The sequence below is a fragment of the Pocillopora verrucosa genome, chromosome 4 (assembly GCF_036669915.1).
Source record: "Pocillopora verrucosa isolate sample1 chromosome 4, ASM3666991v2, whole genome shotgun sequence".
NCBI classification, from domain to species: domain Eukaryota; kingdom Metazoa; phylum Cnidaria; class Anthozoa; order Scleractinia; family Pocilloporidae; genus Pocillopora; species Pocillopora verrucosa.
In genome coordinates, this window is record NC_089315.1 from 15,646,003 (window position 1) to 15,665,537 (window position 19,535).

The 19,535-nt window shown below is 39.0% G+C and overlaps 2 protein-coding genes across 2 annotated transcripts in view; both read left to right on the plus strand.

Annotated features, from left to right (window-relative positions):
- The window catches only part of LOC136280201 (low-density lipoprotein receptor-related protein 5-like), a 42,480-nt gene extending 34,690 nt beyond the window's left edge, over positions 1–7,790 (plus strand). The window contains exons 16-23 of the mRNA XM_066165020.1: positions 857–1,257; positions 1,916–2,032; positions 2,546–3,088; positions 3,670–3,710; positions 4,074–4,156; positions 4,474–4,703; positions 5,753–5,897; positions 6,345–7,790. Coding sequence (XP_066021117.1) covers positions 857–1,257; positions 1,916–2,032; positions 2,546–3,088; positions 3,670–3,710; positions 4,074–4,156; positions 4,474–4,703; positions 5,753–5,897; positions 6,345–6,684 — 1,900 coding nt within the window. The 3' untranslated portion in view covers positions 6,685–7,790. The remainder of the gene's footprint in view (positions 1–856; positions 1,258–1,915; positions 2,033–2,545; positions 3,089–3,669; positions 3,711–4,073; positions 4,157–4,473; positions 4,704–5,752; positions 5,898–6,344) is intronic.
- A 5,141-nt stretch (positions 7,791–12,931) lies between these two features.
- On the plus strand, positions 12,932–17,529 carry LOC136280203 (avidin-like). The gene is made up of 5 exons (XM_066165042.1): positions 12,932–13,006; positions 13,890–14,002; positions 14,858–14,960; positions 15,042–15,229; positions 16,325–17,529. Exons 2-5 carry the CDS (start codon positions 13,916–13,918, stop codon positions 16,559–16,561), a joined length of 615 nt encoding a protein of 204 aa, XP_066021139.1. The 5' UTR covers positions 12,932–13,006; positions 13,890–13,915; the 3' UTR covers positions 16,562–17,529.
- The last annotated feature ends 2,006 nt before the right edge of the window (positions 17,530–19,535 follow it).

The following is a 19,535-nucleotide window of genomic DNA, read 5'->3' on the forward strand; positions in this document are numbered from 1 at the left end:
CGCGCGTATTGTGAGAACATGGTATTTGGTTTTTTTATTCATTGGACTAGGTCACCAGGTACAATGGTCTTTTTTACTCTGATGAGCACGTTAATCTATTTTTTTTTATTAGATGATCTTGTTGAACCAATTATTTAGGAATCACGTTATTTGTTGTACACTCTATTGCAAAAAAAATTAGTATATTTAAAAAAGAGGTTTACTACTTTAGTTCTATATTCCCATGCATGCCTTTGGATCATTTTGTTTTTTTCACAGACGAAAGCCTGTCCTGCCCAGGAAATAAAAGGGAAAGAAACAAACCTTGTAACCTTTTTGTTAAGAATAGCAATTTGTTTTCATTATTAGTGGTCTCAAGACAGTTTCAAAATAGTCTTCTAAACGAGGGTCTCGATGGAGTTAACCATTAGCCGTTAGGCGTAAAATTGACCGATTTAAACCGATAGTCGTGAAAAAAAAGTTAACCGTAAACATTTTTCCCTTTTACAATCCGTCATTATGTGTCATTTTGGGCTAACGGCAGCCGTGAAATGGCCAAAATTTTAACCGTTAGGCGTAAACAGTTGGTGTGCTCTCAGCTCTTAGCTCTTAGTAGGTAAGTTTTGGCTAACGAGAGTCTGCAGAACGGTATATCAGTGCCAATTTGTTTCAAGAAAAAATTCGCACACCTTTATGTCTAACTAAGAGACTAACCCCAACCAACCTTATAATCCCCTGGTCTCACTTTACTGATGTACCACAAGAGCTGTTTAAGAGATTCCATCACAACCTCTTCTTCTTTCGCCATCAGCCATTCTCGTCAAGCGGGAACATTTGCCATAGATATGCGACTTTCTTGATTTTTGCTGCTTTTAAGGTTGATGTACTGGTGTGACCGGAGTACTGTGCCTAAGATTGAAGTTGCTAACATGGACGGAAGCAGTCGGCAAATATTGGTAAAAAGAGGATTATACTGGCCAAATGGTCTCACTTTAGATGAAGCAAATAATCGGCTCTACTGGGTAGACGCATACTTTAACGTCCTTGAATACTATGATTTTGAACGTCACACCATAACAACTTTGATGGAAGATAGTTCTAAATTACCATATCCGTTTGGTTTGACGCTGCTCGAAGATCACTTGTACTGGACGGATCTGAGATTATATGTTGTTAATCGAGCGGAAAAGAAGACACTTTCAAACATGACAGTTGTTGCCAAGGGCCTTGGTCGACTCATGTATATACATGCTTATGATAGGAATAAACCTCTCCCAGGTAAGCAACTTCTAACACCCTAGCTTTATGTCTTTTTTGTCTTCTCCTGAGTCACCTCCTTTAGAGACATTTTGAAGTGACCTCCATAGTGCCGTCAACTTTAGGGAATGGCTATTTTTTTCAGCCTTCTGGATACTGTGAAAAAATCATTAATGGTTTCCTTACTACTAATCTACTCAACTGAAGGCGTTTTACCCCAGAAATAATTTTGTGCAATTATCAACTTTTTGAAAAAGAGAGATGGTGTGACGGAATATGAAAAATAATGAACATTAAGAGCATGAAAAAAGGTATATATTCTCTATAATTCGGAATATTTCTAGACTCATTCTTATCTTGCGTTCTAGCTTGAAATTAAATCCGTAATCATACAGTTCGCGGATAAAGCTCAACAAAAGCTTATGTTCTCTTAGTTTGTACAAGTTATCATGATAGTTTGAGGCAAAGAATGAAAACTAGTAACTTAGTTTCCAATCAATGATTAACAAACACCAAACTACTGTATACATAGGTATACTAGGAGCTGGAGGTGGACTCCTACTTTTTCGTTTAAATTTGGAGGAGATCAAATCAAAAGCTATCAAAAAAAGGAAACAGGTCACTTTGCATTTCTCATGGTAATGAGCGCTTGACTATATTGAAGTTTCTTCGTCACCAGATCACCCCTGTTCTAAGTCCTATGGTGGGTGTTCTCACCTGTGCCTTTTGAGACCGGATGGATATCGGTGCTCGTGTCCAGACTACCTGCAACCCGGTGAAAATTGCTCTAGTTCTGGTAAGTGGTTTACTTGAGGATGGCCGTTTGGTTTCGACTAACTATATCGAGAATTTCAGTCAAATATACCCTTGCCAGACGTTTTCCAAGTCAGGTCCACACAAAACAAAGCAACGACAGTTGAACGACAGCTTCCTTTACTCGACGAGTAAGCTCAGTACATACCGTCCGATTGTTAATGCCAAACACACTGTACTCGTACATTTTTTTCGGGCAAGTTTACTTTAAGCGTCGAGTGCATAAAGTTTTTTCCTCTCATAACAAATAACGTCCATGAGAATTTTCCTCCCAAAGGAAGTTATTCTTTATTTAAAGGGGTAAGTTTCTAAAGAAACTGTGGTGTTGTGTCGGTGAGAGATTATGACAGGGTAATTTAGTATTATCTACTGAGTTGATAACTTTAATTGGCCACCGCAAAGAGTTACAAAGCTGACGTTTCGAGCGTTAGCCCTTCTTCAGATGACGAATTACTGTTATTTATGTCTAATCAGAATCTTTTTTCTCCGAAATCAGTCCGCCTCTATTCTCCACATTCTTCAAGTACGCCTGAAGCCACAACAACACAGCAGTCAGCCACCACACAGCATTCAGCCACCACACAGCACTCAGCCACCACACAGCACTCAGCCACCACACAGCACTCCGCCACCACACAGCACTCAGCCACCACACAACAGTCAGCCACCACAGAGCCGTCATCCACCAGACAGCAGTCATCCACCACACGGCAGTCATCCACCAGACAGCAGTTATCCACCAGACAGCAATCATCCACCAGACAGCAATTATCCACCACACAGCAGTCATCCACCACACGGCAGTCATCCACCAGACGGCAGTCATCCACCAGACAGCAGTCATCCACCAGACAGAAGTCATCCACCACACAGCGGTCAGCCACCACACAGCAGTCGTCCACCGGACAACAATCAACTCCTCCAGGTCCTTATGATTGTCGTTCGAACAAGTGTAAAAATGGAGGATCTTGTGTAATCCCTGGTTATTTTTGCGAGTGTCCGAAGTATTATGTTTGGGACCTCTGCCTTGTTTACGTTGGTAAGCGTAAATCGATTAGATTGAGCTTGTACTCTTGTTTATCAAGCCGATTTGGTTAAACCAGGTCATCTGTTCCCTTATACCACAGAGAATTAGTATGCGGGGAAGATGGTAGAGATGTACATGTAATCTAGCTATCTGGGCCGTGCTCTGCTGTAATCGCATTTTCGTCGTCCTTAGATCTACCGCATGCACCACAATTTTGGGCAAGAACTTATGCAGGAACAGGCCGAAAATGAGAACTTTTCAACTAAAAACGGAGTAAATTACAGGCTAGATTGTAAGAATTCCTATTCTAGAGAGGTACTAAGGATATCTTACTCCCCTTTGTGTCAGTAGTCATAAAAGATCAACTAGGGTAAGAAAACACGAGTATGGACAAAAGATGCAAATCATAACACAGGTTCTAGATCAATACAAAAGTTAGCTGCAAAACTCAAAATGAAAGTGAAGAAGCTGCCCAGAAATAAAATTAGTGCTTGTTAGAAGGACTTCATAACATCATGTGAAACGTTTGATATCTCTCAGTAACATCAATGTAATTGCAAGAGGTACTTTTAAGAATGCTGTTCTCATTTTAGGTTCAAGCGCCGTAGAAGTCGAGGTAAATCTTCAAAACGAGGTAAGGATGCTGCGTTTTGTTTCTTGCTGACACCCTTCCCCCATTTGGTTGACGAATATCCAATAACCGTATGAGCTCTAGAAAAAACAATGGCTACTGCTTCCTTACGAACCGCATCTAGATCTGGAAAAGATTTAGCTTTTTTAAAGTGGACTTGGAACTGAATTTCCAATGTCGGATCCTTTGCTCTGTCACCAAATAAGTTTGTTTCGGTGGATTCGCTTTCATCTCTTCCACTTTCTACAAACAACAGCTCTAAATGAATAGCGCCAGGAGCTAAATAAAACTCAAGTTGTGTTTATCTTGAACAAACTTCTCACCAGATAGCACAATCCTATTTTCATTTTATTGAATTCTGATTAGGCACAATGGACAACGTATAACTTCCGAGCTGCAGTGGCAAAAGCTTGCACGGGTTTTTTTTGCGGAGATGAAGAATGTGCAAGGTAATGGTATGATCTGATTTATGTATTTGCCCTCCTTGCATTGGAGAGTTGACCTTCTTTATTTAAAAAAACTTGAGAAAAAAAATCAAAATGCAGATTAAACGAATTCCTTTATCTGATTGACAAACGCTCGCATATTCGTGAATTTTACGTCAGAGGAAATTTTTGACAGTCTAATTATTAATATCAACACCTTCAACACCTCCTTCAGACCAGATCTGTCAATCAGCGAATTTTTTCAAACCCCCCCTCCCCTCCCCCTACCACCGCATTTTAGGCTTTTCCTTAAATAAGTGTGAATTAAAATTCACTTGCAGGATGTCAAAACGAGATGTTAATTCGGAAAAGAAATTCGTGGCTTCCGACGCCAAAATACTTGGACTTTCCATTAGTGGGGAAAATACTTTGAAAGTAGAAGTAGCTGTTTTATTTCCATCTGAGGAAGGCCAGGTTCCTGAACCTGTACCTCGTGCTACACTGGAACAAATACTCCAGAAAAGTGAAGAAAGTCTTGGGGCAGCCATCGGAGGCACGATCATTAGGATTGGTAATAACACTTTTAACCTTAATCGCGCTTCTCTGGAAAAAGGCGGTCAGCCAGTTTCTTTTAATAATATGAAAGCAAGACATACCATAGAGTTTGAGATCTATTGTAGGTTAATGGACGACTAGCTAGTATCTCCTCTGGGTTCCTTTGCTATGGAGAACCACACACTTCTGTCTCCAGACTCCGACTTCTACATCAATAAATGCAGAGTTTCAGAAATTTAGGGATTTCAAAGCTTGTAGCTTGGTCAATGACCGTGACAAAAGGAAGCGTTATGGTTACAAACTGAGCTAATTCTCATAAGCCACCCCTTCAATATGTTATCCTAAAAAATCGAAGTAAGGCTGCCTTGAAAACTTTGCGCCGATTTAAGTCATGTTTATTTTTTCACATCTTTTTTTTTTGGCCTCCATTTTTGAGTCATCAATTGGGTGGTTAACTTTAGCTTATTTGTGTGACCCTAATTTTCAGTCAATGTGCCGAAAATTCTCGATATCTACCGGAACGTTTTAACGATTTCGAAGGAATAGATTTTCGTTTCGCCCACCCTTCCTTCACAAAGCCTATATCACAGACTTTATATGAAGTGCTCCAAGCGGTATGATTCCTTCCCTTGTACACTATATACTAACAGGTAATTTAGTGTTAACAACTAAGTTAAAAATGTAAATTGGCAATTGCAATCGCTCTGACGAAGGGCTAATGCTCGAAACGTTAACTCTTTACGGTGGTCAATTTCCGTTTTCAACTCAGTTGTTCACACTAAATTACCCTGTTATACTCTCCCACTGACGTAGTACCACAGTTTCTTTAGAAACTTGCCCCCTTTATGCACTTTACTAAGTTTGGCGACGATTATTATATAATATATCCACATTTGTGTCAAACATTGCAGGAGTTGTTTCTTTTTTTAATACCATGTTTGAGGTACGTGCGGTATATGAGCTTAGATACCAGGGCCTGTGCACCAATCAAAACTTAGGACCTGATATGTATCACAGACACTTGTAAACGTTTAAACTATTATCACATTCTAACTTTTTTTCAAGGCAAAAGACAGGTAGAGAATCCAACAAATGCTGAAAGGTCTACTCAGGATAAAGAGACGTTAAACGTGCCAATTGTTGCTGGGTTAGGAGGCACTGTTGTTCTGTTGGTGCTAATCGTGGTATTCTTCGTTTACCAAATGATGCGGTGAGGCTTTCAAAAGAAGTTATTTTCTTTTATTAATCAGTCAATCGACCAGTCATTTTGAAGTACGCCAAAATATTTTGGCTTTGACATTTACAATCCTGCTAATCTTTTTCGTCCTTGTCATTCTCCTTCCTTTTTATATTCCATTCTGCACCTTCTTGCGCTTTGGAGTCTCAGTGTACTTTAGAAAGCTTTTCAGTATTTTATTGTTTCATTCTATTATAAATCACTTACTCCTGCTACAGAAAAAATAACACAAAACATCGCGACGTAGTCCCTTGGAGCTCGGAGACGTCCCAATAAACTGTAACTGCATTGGAAATTTCATTTATTTCTATACTTGAAAATGGAGAGAATAAACATGACAGAAGGTCATTTATAAAGAATGGCCGACTGTTGTTGCGGTTGTTTCCTTTTTTCTTAAGATATGTCCGATTTGTCTTACAGCAAAAGAAATCATACAGGGAAAAGGACAGACGAAATATATTTGGACAGTGACTTTGTGCACCCCAGAGCCAATTCTATGGTTACATTTGAAAACCCAGGGTATGTCGGGGAAAACACGACGTATGAATCCATCCACCACAGAAGTGGATCGGTGATATCCAGACAAGAGCAAGTCAACGGGGTTGGATCCTTGGACAACAACAACGCCACACAGCAAGCAACCGAAAAAACTTTTATGAGTAACCCAACCTATGGTGTGCCATTCACTAAAGATCCTACAAATATCGAAGATTCTGAAAATCGCTATGCCACCATTGAAGAGAAGAAGACAGAGGCCTAGGCGAAAGAATCCGGGTTGGCTGATAGAGTTAGTTACGTAAATCTTGTAGAATAGCACAGAAGACATTGATAGTAACATGCTGTAGCGAGAGTGAATTAGGTTTCCCTGGCAACTTCATTTTTCTTTGTTTATTTCTTAAGAGCTTTAGCTACAAAAAACATGCCGGAGTCGATATTTCCACAACATCCCTATCGGCTTTTTTTGGGGCTCGATGTTGGAATAAAGAGAGATTCTTTCAATTCCTTTAGTCGCAAGCTTGGCACAAACGGTTTTTTTTCATTTTTTTTTTTTTTTCATTTTCCCTCCCAAAAACCGACGAAAGTGCGTGTTTTTCCATCTACACTGCCAAGGGAAACTTGTTAGTTTGAATTCACCTTTTATATTCCTTTAGTTTGCCTTGCGATCTCTCTTGAGGCAGGAAAAGGATAGGGTCAGCATGAAAATCTGATTGTATAAATTGTGGCAATAACTAAATTTTTTTTTAACATTATGACGAAGCTACGCTTTAGCATCCAGTTCTTGGCGGCGGTAGAATCAAATAGATTTCTGTTGTCTTAGAAAAAGTATGCACAGCGATTTTTAACTATTAGCCTTCGCACGATTACTGCTGTTAGCATGAAGGCTCCAGTTGAAGAGAATTGGGATGGTATTACCTCTTGAATGCTTGAGAAGGATCTCCCTTGCTCTCTTTTATGCAATAGTTGTTTGTCATAAGGGCAGCAGAGAAGAAAGAATAAGGAATTAGTCACATTACTCTTACAAGTACTGACGATATTCCTTATCACAATATTAATGTTGCATGCATTTTGAAATTGTTAGATGCACCTTTCTGTTTATGTTATTATAGCAAATTAATTTGACTTTTGCTTTTTGAATGGATCACGATTGGCTTTTTTTCGTTTTAATCTATTTAGTTTTTGCGTATATTCATTCCTGGTGTGAAATCCTCGTTAATTGAGCGAAATAAAGTTTCTTGAGTTATTTTAATGTCATAAAAAATTAAATGTTAAATTAATGTCATAAAAAATTAAATATTTTTTCCATCAGTGTTATTTCAAATAATCACAGTTAGAGAGAAAAGATTAAAGATCTTGGGTTAATCATGTTTCAATGTTTACTTTGCATGTTATAATCCCTGTTGATGTTATTACCTAGCTTAATATCTTTCCTAGTTCGTTCATTATATATTTCCTATTACCCGTATTGGGTCAGTGTTTCGTTTTGCTTTCTCTTTTTTGTGTTTTCTTTGATCGCGGCCTCTGAGGGAAATCTTCTCATTCCCTATTCTGTCTCTTTCTCGCTTCCTTCTGCGCTAGGCCGATACGGCATTCCATTCTCCTTTTTTTGCACTTCATTTTGCGTTATTCATCATATCTATTTGTTTTCCTTTTACCGAGTCTTGACTGCCATTTATGTTCTTGTGTTTCTCCTTCCCGCCCTCCTTGAAAGAAACTTATGGAAACTCATTCCTTTTTAATAACAATAGTCCTTCCAGAAAAAAAAAAAAGGCTTAAATGACTGATCACTGTAAACAAATTGGGACGATGGGCTCGTCGACTCAATGTTCGGAATGTGTCCGTTAATATTGCGTGACAAGTTCGTGACAAGTTACCTCGTGTGAAAACGCCTCGGGGAAATTTAAGATTTTTGGTAGCGAGCGAGCGTGACAGTTTTGTTGCTAAAACCATAATTACGGAGACCTTTTGTAGTCAGTTATTTGGTGTTACACAAACTTTTCCCATACAATTCAGTTCTCTCGCTCCACAAACCGTATAATTTATCATGCCTTGAGCACAAGAGAATGTGGATTCAGAGTCTCTGCCGTCAAGTTCTTGTGTATCATTTAGACAGTCCGGAGATCTATTATGCCGAATACTTCTATGTTTTGTTTGGTCGTTTCTTTTGTGTACTGTACAGCAAATGATCAATCCCCATTTCTCTAAACTGTCATGGCCTCAGCCCACCTGAGCCCCCGACTTGATATTCCAGCAGTCGTAGTTACTACTAGTAACTATTTACACAGTGATGTTTTTCTTCTTCAAAGTCTCGCACTGTAATATGGAAATATTTTTGCTACGGTCCATCCTTTATTTAAGCACTCCAACAAGTTTTGTTCCTTATATTTGGTTTCAGCCTTTTAATCTACTTTGTCTGTTGGATACGGGAAATGCTGAGTTTGAAATTTTGCGGATTGCTCCGATGAGTTACTTGCGGGAAATTATATGGGGTTTGTTTACATCTAACTAGGTAAGATTTAAACACACATTTCTAGCATTCTTTCCCTTTAGCGCTTTTTCACTACTTATATATCCGACCTTCACAGATGCACATAAGCCAACATTATCCCGGTGGTGACGATTATTTATTACATGTATTTGTAATTTCGATTAATGGGGCATTTTCTCCAACATAGGTACATGCATTCTTTCTGAGGTTAGAGATGACTAAAGAAAAGGATAATAACTAGTCGAGGTCTACAAAATGATCTCCATAAGTGTTGCAAGAGGTTTTTGATATCTGATTCATGTTAGTAATTTCAGAGGTCTTTCAATGTTTGAATTACTTCTATTTAAGTTGACTGTCACCACTAAACCAAAATTCTTCTTCCTTAATTTGTTTTCTTTTCCTCATCAGATCAGGTTAGATTGGTCCATAATTACTGAATGGCAGATGGATGGATGGAGTGATCAACTGACTTACGGACTGACTGACTGACTGACTGACTGAGTGCAGGACTGTTTGCAGTTTAACTGGCCAACTGACTGATTGACTGACTAGAGACAGACTGACTGACTGACTATCCAACTGACTGGTTGACTGACTGAACAGAAAATGAACAAATGAATAGATGGACTGATGGATGAACAAGCTGACTACCTAAGTATCTGAGAGACTGGCTTACTTACTGACTTATTAACTTACTGACAGACTGACTACCAGTAATTGACTTACTAACTGACTGACCAACCTCCTGGCTGAATCTTGTGGTCTTTCCCATTCATTTCTTTGCTGAACCAGGTAAGAAAAACTAGTACTTGAGCCTTTAGTTGACCAGGTTCTGTAGCTGACTAGGTCATTGGGGCTCCTACTTGGTGTAGAAGACACAGTATTCGTCACAGTAGAATTTCATCACAACTGGAAATAAGAAAACAATGAAAACAATAAAAACAATAGTGTGACATATACTGTGTCTTCTATGCCAAGTAAGAGCCATCATTGCAGTGCATTCTTGGGGAGGATTCTTTACTCTCACCCTACCTCTCTCTACCCAGGTGGACAAATGGGTAGGAGCAAGCTGTCAGGAAAACCTGTTGCAATGTGAGGAGTATCCTGGGATGGGCAAGCACTCCACCCAGTGGGGATTAGCTGTACTTTCTGGTTGTTTTATGCTATGGGTATGAGGATAAGTTACAGCCAAATGAGTGACTTGGCTCAATTGTAGGCTTTAACCTCAACCCACTTTTCTTTTTTTTTTTTTTCATAAGGGAGTAAAGGTATAGGGTGGGACCCAGAAGTCTTTACAGTATCAGCTAGTCTAATTACTCCATGTTACAGTTCTGGTTATATTATGAATCTATACCTCATGGATCACTATGAATCTGGGCCATACATATTCAAATTGTCTGGAAAATGTTGCTTTGAAAAGGTTTATTCTAGGGGTTCACTACCATTCTTTGGGGGAAGAAGGCTATAATTGTTGAGGTACTTAAGGATTACATCTGCCTTTGGAATGATCTATTTTAAAAATAATGAAGATGCAAAATTCTCACAGTGAGCTACCCAATTTGTTCTTTCAAATTTCTTGGTAAGAAATATGTTTATTTTTTTTTTGTTTGGGAGGTGGGGAGTTAGGGGTGAATCTCCTGCATAAATTTTTCTTCCTTTAAGAAGAAGTTTGACAGGCGAATCATGCAGATTTCATTCTTAACTGTCACTTAGCAAGTTTTAAATCTTGTATTTGCTCTTTCTGCTGTAGATTTCTCAATGCTCCATCACTTGTGTTTATTATTGACAAGAACTATAAACCAAATAAACCATGGTTATACAATGTATGTGATCTTTCTTTGTTTTTGTGTTTTGAAGGCCTACAACAGTCAAGCCTTACATGAGTTTGGTTGTATTGGCATAGCAATCTACAAGCTTCACTATAATTTTAACAGGTTAGAAAATTCTACTTCCAACTTGCTCTAGATCTCTTTTGTTAACCAAGGCTGATTCTTGCAAAGCATCATCCAGCACATATTCGTTTTGAATTTGTTCCTCGTGGCTTTATTTATTACACAGACAGAGATGTTCAAATTAACTGTGCGTGTCACTCAGCTTTGAAGGAGAAACAGGAAGTAATGGTTGGGGTCTTTACCATCACTTACAGCGTAGTTTATCACTTCGTTAAAAGGGGAATGCATTACTAAACAATAAATCTATATTCAAATGGTGAAATATCCATCTATTATGAGTTGGCCTTTGATCAAATCACGAAATTTTCCTTCTGTTGTTGTAGTGTTTCAAATTAACACCCGGAAAATAGCGAAAGAGTCGCAAGTATGGAAAACATGAAACCGAAAGTTGACTTTCTGGCCAAACCCCGATGCGTCATTAGAAAAAAATTTGTTTACAGAAGACATTTCTCACACGATAAAGATGAAATATGTTTGGGCAGAGATCAAAAGTTATTGCTTGGTCAGCGTTTCTGAAAATTCTGTAATTTTGGAACCTTACAGCGTGAAATTCAATTAAATTCTGAAGTGTCAACGGTCTCATTGGATAATCGGCCGGAAAAAAGGATAATTGCAGCATATTTTAATAATTTATAGGCCGTGTAGTTACGTTTTATAGGTTAAGCAAAGTAGAGCTCATCAGAGCAGCATTGAACGTCATAGACACAATATCAGGGAAATCTTTCAAGGAGGTTGTTTGAAAGACTTAGTCATCAATCAAAGGTAAATTATTTTACTCTTTTTTATCAGATCTCGCCAGCTTCCTATTGAAGTAAGGGGCTTCTGGTCCAATTCCAGTCGATTAAGTGTTGAATTTTCGACAACTTGTGCCATGATTTTCAACTTGCGTTTCCTTTGTCTAAGATAGCAAAATTAGGTCGTAGTTTTGGTTTATTTAACATTCAGATTTCTCAAAAGTCAATATCATTACCAGAACTGTCGCTGGAACCGTAAAATTCTGCGAGACGACTTCGGAATTAGCAATCTTGCATTGTTGATGCTTCGCGAGGGATCTAAAGAAGCGAAAGAGTAAAATTGTTATTTGTAAACCAAGAAAGTGAGGGAAAAAGTAACCAAGAGGAGAAGATACTATCTAGGTTAACGTGATTTCTCTCTTTTGGTCTAAGCTTTCTCAAAAGTGGATGTTTTCATTTTCCGCTCGAAATTGCAGTCGAGAGTATAATCGAAATAGATAATTCTTTTCAGCGTTTTCGAGCGGTCTTCTTTTTGGCGATAAGTAATGATAGGGCGATACATTAATAAGCCAGTGTGTTTTATTATACGTTTAATGCATTTAACGTTAATTTTTTGGTGGGTAGTCGAACACGCACTTTGAAAATATTATCTATTTTTAGTATTGTTTACATGTCATAAATTTCGCGGGGATTCCCCTTGGTTATGTTGCGTCGATTTAAATCATGCGTGCAGCTTGTCAAAACAATCATTGCTAAAATTATCGAAAATCCATATCAGTTACAAACAATGGAAAAGTATGACTGAAAATTTCACACTTCCTGCTAAACAAAAAGTAAATTTCGTGATTGCGTGATCTCGAAATTTTGATTTTCCTTTACTCAGCACTTTCAGTTTCAATTTCAACGCATGTATTTCGATCAGTCGTCAATGTTATGTTATTCTTTGGGATCCAAATAAACTGACAATTAATCCCTTACCCTTAGAAGCTCCCTAACTATTTTTAGCGTTCCTGAGTGGTCTAAATTAGATCGATAATACTAGGATGATTACTTAGGTGGACGTTTCTTATAATGCTTTTTTCTCGCACATTCAGCTGTCATTTGTAATTGTGTTGTCTGACACATTTATTGATTCAGCGGCGATTCAGTGCGGTTATCCCGGACCCTCTGAGTCCTGAAGTCTACTAAAATAGCTCTCAAGCACATGATGTCATTTACAAAAGAGCTTCGTTTGCACTTTCGGTTTCAATTTTCCTTTGTTTTAAATATAAAAGTCTTAAGGTCTAAATCGTCACATCCATTTTCGAATGAGAACAACTTTGTTAAACTAGAAGCCTTGTTGGTGCCCTCGTGAAGTCGAAACAGTCGGTCTGGCGCGAGTTGTGTTGTATTTTCGAACGCTGCCTCAGGGTAAGTTTGAATGCAAAATGCAAACAATAGAGGGTTTATAATCCTTGAGATGAGGCTCATACATCAGTTTGTTATTGCACGTGAACTGATTTTTAACTGATCTTTTCACCTTCGTTGCCAAAAAATTAATGAACGTAACCCAAGCTGCCTTCAAGTCACTAAATTAGTGATGAAGGAATAAGAATGAAGAATCTAGGTCATACAAATGAGCAAGAACAAAATTTTGCTCCTTTAACAGTATTATGCTAAGCTATTCATCGGAACTGTGATTTTTGGGGTAATACTTCTGGAATAAACAGCAATATTACATGTTGATGCTTTCATTTGAATCCTACAGTAACGATAATTCTGAATCCAGTATGATATCTCATCTTCACAAAAGTCTAAATGAGCAATCTTTTCTAAACTGACCTAACTTCGTTTAAGAAAGAGGTCACTTAACATGATCATAACTTGTCGTAATGGTATTGCAGGATATTTCCATTTGTCTGGGTCGTATTTGTTCCCCGAAAAATAAAATTCCTTTCGAAGGCTAACAGCACGACGAAAATCACCTTCGGGTAAACTAGGCAGCATTACCAACACTCCTTAATTAAATTATAGAGACAAAAAAAACCAACATGAGCCTTGTATTTATTCCTTGATCCTATTAGTAAGCATTCAGTTTTTCTCTGATGATCTCCAATCCCACCCCTGTAAGTGCTAAAGCTGACTGATATCCCTTCCCCTGAGAGTTTCGCTCTTTCATACTATCACATATCCCCTCAAAATAAATAAAAAAGGAAAAGATGAAAAATCCTCTGGCAGCTTTGGAGGAGTAAGCAAGCCCTCCACTCTCTTTCCAAATCTGGATCAAACTATCCTTTCTGTGTCTTAATTTCAGATTTTTCCGTAGGTAAAGGAAGAAAAATGTGGAGACATCTGCTCAGGGAAACTGTGCCGCTTTTGACAAGGCCGTGTCGGACAGCTGGTGTTTCAACGCTATCGCGACATACGGTAAGTTCAGAAACATGCACATGTCCAGAATTCATAAGTTTTGAAAACTCACCGTCCTTCTTGGGTCCTGAAAAAATCGCGCTGGGAAGCATGAGTGGGGCGGGGGGAGGGGAAGCATGGGTGGGGCGGGGGAAGGGGGAGCATGAGTGGGGTGGGGGGAGGAGGAAGCAAAATGTCCAGCGTGAAATTATTATACTGATTCTCTGACGCAACCGCGGCAGTTGTAATCTACACCTGGGAACATGACACAGGAATGAAGTGATATTATCTATGCTTTTCGAAAATCAACCAAGTCCATGATATCTGGCGTAAAATTACCGTGAATCATAGAAACAAGTCCACCGCCAGGGACGTGACCTGAGTTCGAGATTTACAGGGTAAAATTTACAATCATATTCTTAATCGAAATGCACAGCTTGCGAAGTCACTAACATTCTAAACATAGAGAGTAAAAGAAGAGTAATCTTTTAAAGAAGTAACGCCGTAGAGGAGGGGTAGGATGGGTTACACTGAGGGACTAGTCATTTTTCATTCCCAGGGGGGGGGGTCGGAGGATTTTGACTGTCGCAATAAATTTTATCAACCCCTCCCTAAGGCTCTGTAGTATTCCAATGACCACCCTTTCACTGACAATTGATTTTCTATGGTTTCCACTTTTATATTCTATTAGCGACGACCGACCCCTCCGACGAAATCCATTTGATCCCCCAAAATTCTCCGACCGCCCCCCCCCCCCTTTTATTTTTTTCTTTTCAGGCGAATAAAAAATAACTGTTCCTTGGTTGTATTACAAAATTTCACGCCCAGGGATGTGTCCTCCTTTAATGATCTTTGCTCAATAACTTTTTTTTTCAGAACTTTGCTGGTCATCATAACAACCTGACACTTGGCGCTAAGCAGAGTTCCTTCGTGAAAATAAATAAGTCATTGTGGCACCGTGCATTTTCTTCCGCAGGCGGTGAGTATATCTGTTCAACTGATTCCGTCGAGTTATTTTGAAGTTACTCCCATTATTCTTAATGTACTTAATATTCCACAGGTGACTTGAGTGGAATCTGGTACAACCAGTTTGGTTCAAAGATGCAAATCATCCTTCTGGAAAACGGAGAGTTGATAGGATTTTACGTCAACTGTACACCTGGTTCTAAAGCTGCCAGAGAAAAATTGACTGGTTTTGTGGGAAAAGACGAACACGCTTCTCGATTTGGCTTTACCGTCGACTTTCAGGTAAGTAAGGAAAAATTACATTGTTTTGCAGGAGTTTTACTGGTCATGGTTAAACTTTGTAACCTCCTGGTTATCGTGCTGGACTCTTGTTTGAGAATTTTTTGTTCTGTGTCAGTGACTAAGATACTTGACCCTCACAGTGCCTCTGCCATCCTAGGAGAATACAGTGGTACAAAAGAACTGTCTAAGAAGATTAAGTAAATGTTTGAGGGGGAAAGGGGGTAGACCAGCGATGAACTTACACTCTTTTAGGAATAGTAGAAATATTTCTGGTCGGTATGAAACCGGGATAAACTCCGACAGAATGGATACTGAGCTTGTGTGTAGATTAGAACCTTTTTGCCTTTTTAATAGCGGAGCTCGCAGAGCGTAGCCCCATAATTATACAAAATAGTAGTAGTAACCCATCAAGCCGAAAAAATTTGGATGTACGACCGTACGGCCGTACAAGGTGCTACTTTTGACATGCGTGGTCAACTGTACCGCGGGTACGCCAACGCCACGGCTTTGTCCAGTAGTCCAGTAGTCCAGTGATCAGTGCACTGGGCTCCGAGTCGGACGACTCGGGTCCTAGTCCTGGCCGGGGCAAGGCGTTGTGCCCTTGAGACGTGCGGGAAAAAAAAATGCAAGCTCCGCTTTTAGGCTTGGCTAAATCTATATATTGCTTGGTCCGAACAGCATTGAGGGGCGGAAGTAAATTGCTGAGCACTGCATTTCTCCTCACCAACAATCTGTTAGAGAAACCTGGCAGATAAAATTTAAACATGAGATGCAACTGAAACTTAAGTGTGAGTTACTACTGTATAAACCTGGCTGACCTAGCGAACACATGTATTGTTATTTTTCTGCCCATGATCGAAGGAATAACAAACGAGGAAAATGCTGACTTAGGAAGTCTTTTGTGATATAGTTTGGCTGGCCACGGCTTTCTCTTTGGGGCTCTTTGTTTTCCGTTATTATGATGCTTACAGATCACACTATCGAGAATTTGACGTTAATATCTCATTAGTTTGACTAAGCTAGAGGTTAACACGTCATGTTCATGACCATTGAAGTAGGAATCGACTACATTTTTAAAAAAATTTTGCTGTGTAGAATGGACGGTATACCGCGACCTGGACCGGACGTTGCATCAAAGAAGGAGGCGCCGATGGTGAACAAGTTCTGTTGACTAACTGGATTATGACCCCCAACCCGGAAGATGGTGCGCAACACTTGGAATCCATTCATATCGGCCAGGATCGCTTTACAAGGAAGCCTCAGACCCCTGAGAAGTTGCCGTCTTTTGACGATTCGCAACCGGAGTCTAAGGGCTGGATGCTATGCTACTAAGCGTACCCTATTTGAGTAGTCCTTCTCACTGGATTGTGCACTCGGGTCCTCTCGCTTAACGCAGCTCAACTCTTTACAGGGCTCCTGTCTCACAGGGCTCCTGTCTCACAGAGCTCCTGTCTCACAGGGCTCTTGTCTCACAGGGCTCGAACTGGCTAAAATAATACAACAGAACAGTTTCTTTAGACACGACACCCTCAGTGTTCACCACTCTTTTCGATTTGTTGTAGTTAATGTGGCATGGTCCTTAATCGCAAATTCCTCGTTCATCATTTAAACTCTAGTTCTTGAAACAGTTTGGAGCAATTCAGTGAGTGAAGTACAAAGTCAGGCATGGGAAGCTTCAAAAGCAACAGCCAATCCTGAAAACTGGGAAATTACTCAGACATTTTAACTTAAAACGCCCGTATTATTTGCTCAGAAATATACATTGTACCTAGTTTTGAAACTATTCTTAACGGCATGTATTCCATATAGTGCATTTGCGACCCCCCTTTGTGAGAAACTAGCAATGGCTCTGGTATCCAGCCTTGATTAATTCAAGTAAACATCAGGAAAGTGGATATGTATTGAAGGTTACTAAGCCTGTGCTATGTTATATGCCTTAAGGTTTTATTTTACACGCTTAGAAATATTACTTAAGTGTATACGATGTAGGTAGGTTTGAAGCCGTATGCCCAACGGCATATTCTTTCGGGCACCAAGTCCTCCATTTGTGCAAAACTAACAGTACGCTAGTTCCGACCAAACTATACAGCCTTAATTCATTCAAGCAAACATGTGACTGTGTAATGTTTTGGGCTAAAAAAATTTTGTTGTACAGTAGATAGCTTTTTAAATTTATTTTGATAAGATTTTTACCGGTATATTATTTTTTGATTTGAAATATTTTTGCACTTTATAATTTTTTTTTGTGAAATTATGAGTTTCTTCAATTAGTTTCATTAAATTGATTATATTGACGTGCACTTTAATAGAGTTGTTTTTATACAGTCTCCTGTAATGGTCGATATCAATAACAGCCGCTCCTGAAGGGTAAAATTTTACATTGACACGGGGTCCTATTGGACCACTGTTTTTTCCGGGGGAACTAATTTGATTATTTTGCATGGGAAAAAGATCCTCTGGGATAAAAATGGAGAAACCGCTATTAAATGGATTTAAGTCGCTAAAATAGGTGAACAATGAGCAAGAACATGGGTGAAATCGTCATTTAGCTGTAATTCTAAACTGTGCGTTCAAAGTTTTCCTTGAAATATGCCAAAACATTCCACAGGACCTTAGATGTTTCAAAAAATCCCTGTATTTTCAATCCATTTATACCCAGGAAATCCCTCTAAAGAGTGTCTTGGCCAATGCATGTTCTGGCTCCTTTCTCTCACCCATCAGACATTGATCCATAAGATTAATAGGAAGCATCGGAAAATGGAGAAACCTGCAAGAATGGACTTCCGTCACCGATAGCTGAACAGTGGGCTTGAATATGGGTGAACTTGCTATGAAGCTGTATTTCTTAATTCTTTGTTCAAAGACGTACAACAGGTTTTCTTGAAAATCGTGCACGGGATCTGCTCCGTGCAGTCGAACAGTGGACAGCGATCTATAATTATCTACTTTTAGAGTTTTAGTGTACCATTGAAATTCATAGCACCGTAATACGCGCCATCGTCTAGTAGGCTGAGTGTAGGGAAAGTTTTTATCCATCGGCATGGTTACAACGTAGAGAAAGTCAGGAAATAGAGATCGCTTTCTGGCCAATCCGTCAACTTCTAAGGAAAATATTGAGTAAGGAAACTCTAAACAGGAAATACTGAACCAAACAGTGAGAACAACTTGCCTAACCTCCTCTTAAAGGAATGCAAAACCTGCTGAGACATTCAGAAGGTTTTTCGAGAAATTTTTCGCAATTGACTGTTAACTGTCAATTGTTACACATACATACATACATATACTATTTGTTAAGGCAGGTCGGTTTGCGGCAACCTAAAGGCTGGTGTGGACCTGCCGACAATTTAATTAAAAAAAAAAAAAAAAATATATATATATATATATATATATATATACTAATATATAAATTAAATTAATAAATTAATTAATTAATTAAAATTTAAAAACTAAAAATATAAGAAATCTGATTGTTTTGATGTTATCAGACAGGCCTCTTTTTCGAATTGGAGTTGCTCCAGTATCTTGGAGGCTTGTCTAAGTTTTTGTTTAAAAAGTTGATAGGAGGAAGCGTCCTTGATGGCTCTAGGGATTAAATTCCAATCGATGGGTCCTCTATATCTTACACTATTTCTGCCAATGTTGCTATTGTACCGTACATGCGAGAAGTGATTTGTGCGCCTTAAATTATGATTAGTATTAGTGTTGCAAGTTTCGAAGAGGGCTGTGAGTTGATCAGGTAAGCTATTATGATAGAGCTGGTACATTATAGAAGCGAGCCTACGCTTGTAAATATAGACTAGAGGTTTCCATTTTCGGTAGGGAGTTTGTGAACTAGTTTGGCTGCTTTCAGGTGCTGATGTTCTAAAATATAGAATGTAGATGGTGAGCAGGATCCCCAAATAGTGATGCAGTAAGTGATGCTCGGGACAATCCCTTTAAAATATATTTCCTCTAAAACACTTGAGGGAAGGGCTTTAAATTTTTCCAGAATTTTAGCTTTCCTCCAAACTTAGTGTGCAGTGCTTTTACGTGGGGTTTCCAGTTCAGTTTATAGTCGATTTCAACCCCTAAGCAAGTGGCTTTAGTAGTGAAGTGAATGTAAGAATTTCCGAACATAACAGGTCTCAATGGACCAACAAAAGAATGATTGGAAATCAGCATAGCCTGAGTCTTTCCAGTGTGAACAGTCAGATGATTGTTGCAGCACCATACTCTGAAGTCGTTTAAGATGTGGTTTAACGCATCAATAATTTCTTCGACTTCTTTCCCAATATAGTAGATAGTAGTGCCATCTGCAAACATATGG

Coding starts and splice junctions, on each gene's coding strand:
- LOC136280203 (XM_066165042.1), top strand. CDS start 13,916: ATGTGGAGACATCTGCTCAGGGAAACTGTGCCGCTTTTGACAAGGCCG. Junction 14,961..15,041: donor TGCATTTTCTTCCGCAGGCG/GTGAGTATATCT, acceptor AATATTCCACAG/GTGACTTGAGTGGAATCTGG. Junction 15,230..16,324: donor GCTTTACCGTCGACTTTCAG/GTAAGTAAGGAA, acceptor TTTGCTGTGTAG/AATGGACGGTATACCGCGAC.